General features: G+C 37.6%; 1 protein-coding gene across 1 annotated transcript in view; it reads right to left on the minus strand.

Moving 5' to 3' along the window:
- The window catches only part of LOC129217729 (sarcolemmal membrane-associated protein-like), a 62,538-nt gene extending 62,253 nt beyond the window's left edge, over positions 1 to 285 (minus strand). Inside the window, exon 1 of the mRNA XM_054852065.1 lies at positions 274 to 285. Coding sequence (XP_054708040.1) covers positions 274 to 285 — 12 coding nt within the window. The remainder of the gene's footprint in view (positions 1 to 273) is intronic.
- Between the last annotated feature and the right edge of the window lie 1,364 nt (positions 286 to 1,649).

Below are 1,649 nucleotides of genomic sequence, written 5' to 3' on the forward strand. Positions count from 1 at the left end.
ACTCCAGATTCTTCTATTGCTCAGCGGCTAAGATTTTCACCCCAGGAGACCATTCTGGCTGCGCAAGTGCGGTGAACCAAATTGATATCATGATGGGTATGATCTTAAAATATAGAAAATATTTCTGATTTTGAATTTCTTTCACAAGTAGGGAATCAAAAAGCATTAATGAAAGACAATAAGTAACTGTTTGAGTAAATAACTATTTGTGTATTAATTAGTATCTTCGATTCATAAAGCGAAAGAAACCCCCTTGAGCTGGGACTAATTTACCATCAGGTCCATACGATGCGTCTTAGTTACAGGTCAAACAAAAAATTATGCGAATGATTTTAACGATTTAAAAAACCTAAATCAACACCTATTGTGTGTGGTTTTTAAACTCAAAACAGCCATTTCTCACTACCTAGTATTTCTTATAGGTATTAGTTTAACACTTTTGGTGCAAATGCACCCTGGGGCGTACGCAATGATAAACATGTGATGACATCACATGACTTGCTTTTACTCCAATTTAAAGTCATCTTCTCATTATTGGCAGTTTTAATGTGATTCAATTGTTTACTCTCTAAATATCACCAACAGTGGACAAATTGAAACAAGATTTAAAATAAAAAAAATAAAAAATTTTAAAAAATCGCCAAGTTGGCGAAAAACCTTGGTCACCAAAATACTGGCGATATATCGCCAAGTGTCCGCCAAAGTATACCACCACTTGAGTTTACATCGAAATTAACAATGATTTCCTCCACAAAAGGGGCAAAAGACCCCTTTTGGAGCATCCGAATGCAACCAAAAAAGGAGGTGCACAACTAGACCCCACTAGGAGTCTAAGAGCCAAATTTCAATTTTCTAAGACTTTCCGTTCTTGGGTTATGCGACATACATACACACATACGCACATGCATACGTACATACAGATGTCAAGAGATAACTCGTTGTAATTAACTCGGGGATAGCCAAAATAGATATTTCGTGTGTCTGTGCGTTCCTAGGCACATATCCACGGGTGGTCGGGTTGAAAAATAAACTCAACATTCACTCGGGGCTGAGCAAAATGGAAATTAAGATCGATTTTTAAGTGAAAATTTTTTCGCGAATACAATGCTTCCTTTTTTGTAAAAGGAAGTGAAAAGGATTGAGATTAAAGTTATTGGAATAATTGGTCCCCAAGGGAGATTGGAAATTCTCGTTTTGCCGAATGAAACTCCAAATTTTGCCGAATCGTCAGAGAAAATTTTCCGAACAAAGGGATTTTTGAGAGGTCACAGCGATCTCCTGTGACCTCCCATCGGGGCATCCCTGATCAAAACGATCGAGGATTATGCTGACGCATTTTAGCCGTCCTTCTCGTGACCCAAGAGAATGCTCCGTACTTAACCCCATTGAGTTTGAAATAACACTCTCAACACGTTAAGCTCTTAACGGCACTGCATCAACATGTTGCAGCACATATGCTTTAGGTGACCGTTTTCTCCCCCCCCCCCTCAAAATGTGGGACGTGTACCAGCTTTAGGCATCTGGAAGTGCATAAAAAATAAAAAATAAAAAGTGGTTCGCTTTTCAAAAAAATTTAATTTATGGTAGATAAAAAAAAAAATTTGAATTTTGACATCTTGAATTCAAATTCTGTTTTTCGCAATCACGAG

The sequence above is a fragment of the Uloborus diversus genome, chromosome 2 (genome assembly GCF_026930045.1).
Source record: "Uloborus diversus isolate 005 chromosome 2, Udiv.v.3.1, whole genome shotgun sequence".
Lineage (NCBI taxonomy): Eukaryota > Metazoa > Arthropoda > Arachnida > Araneae > Uloboridae > Uloborus > Uloborus diversus.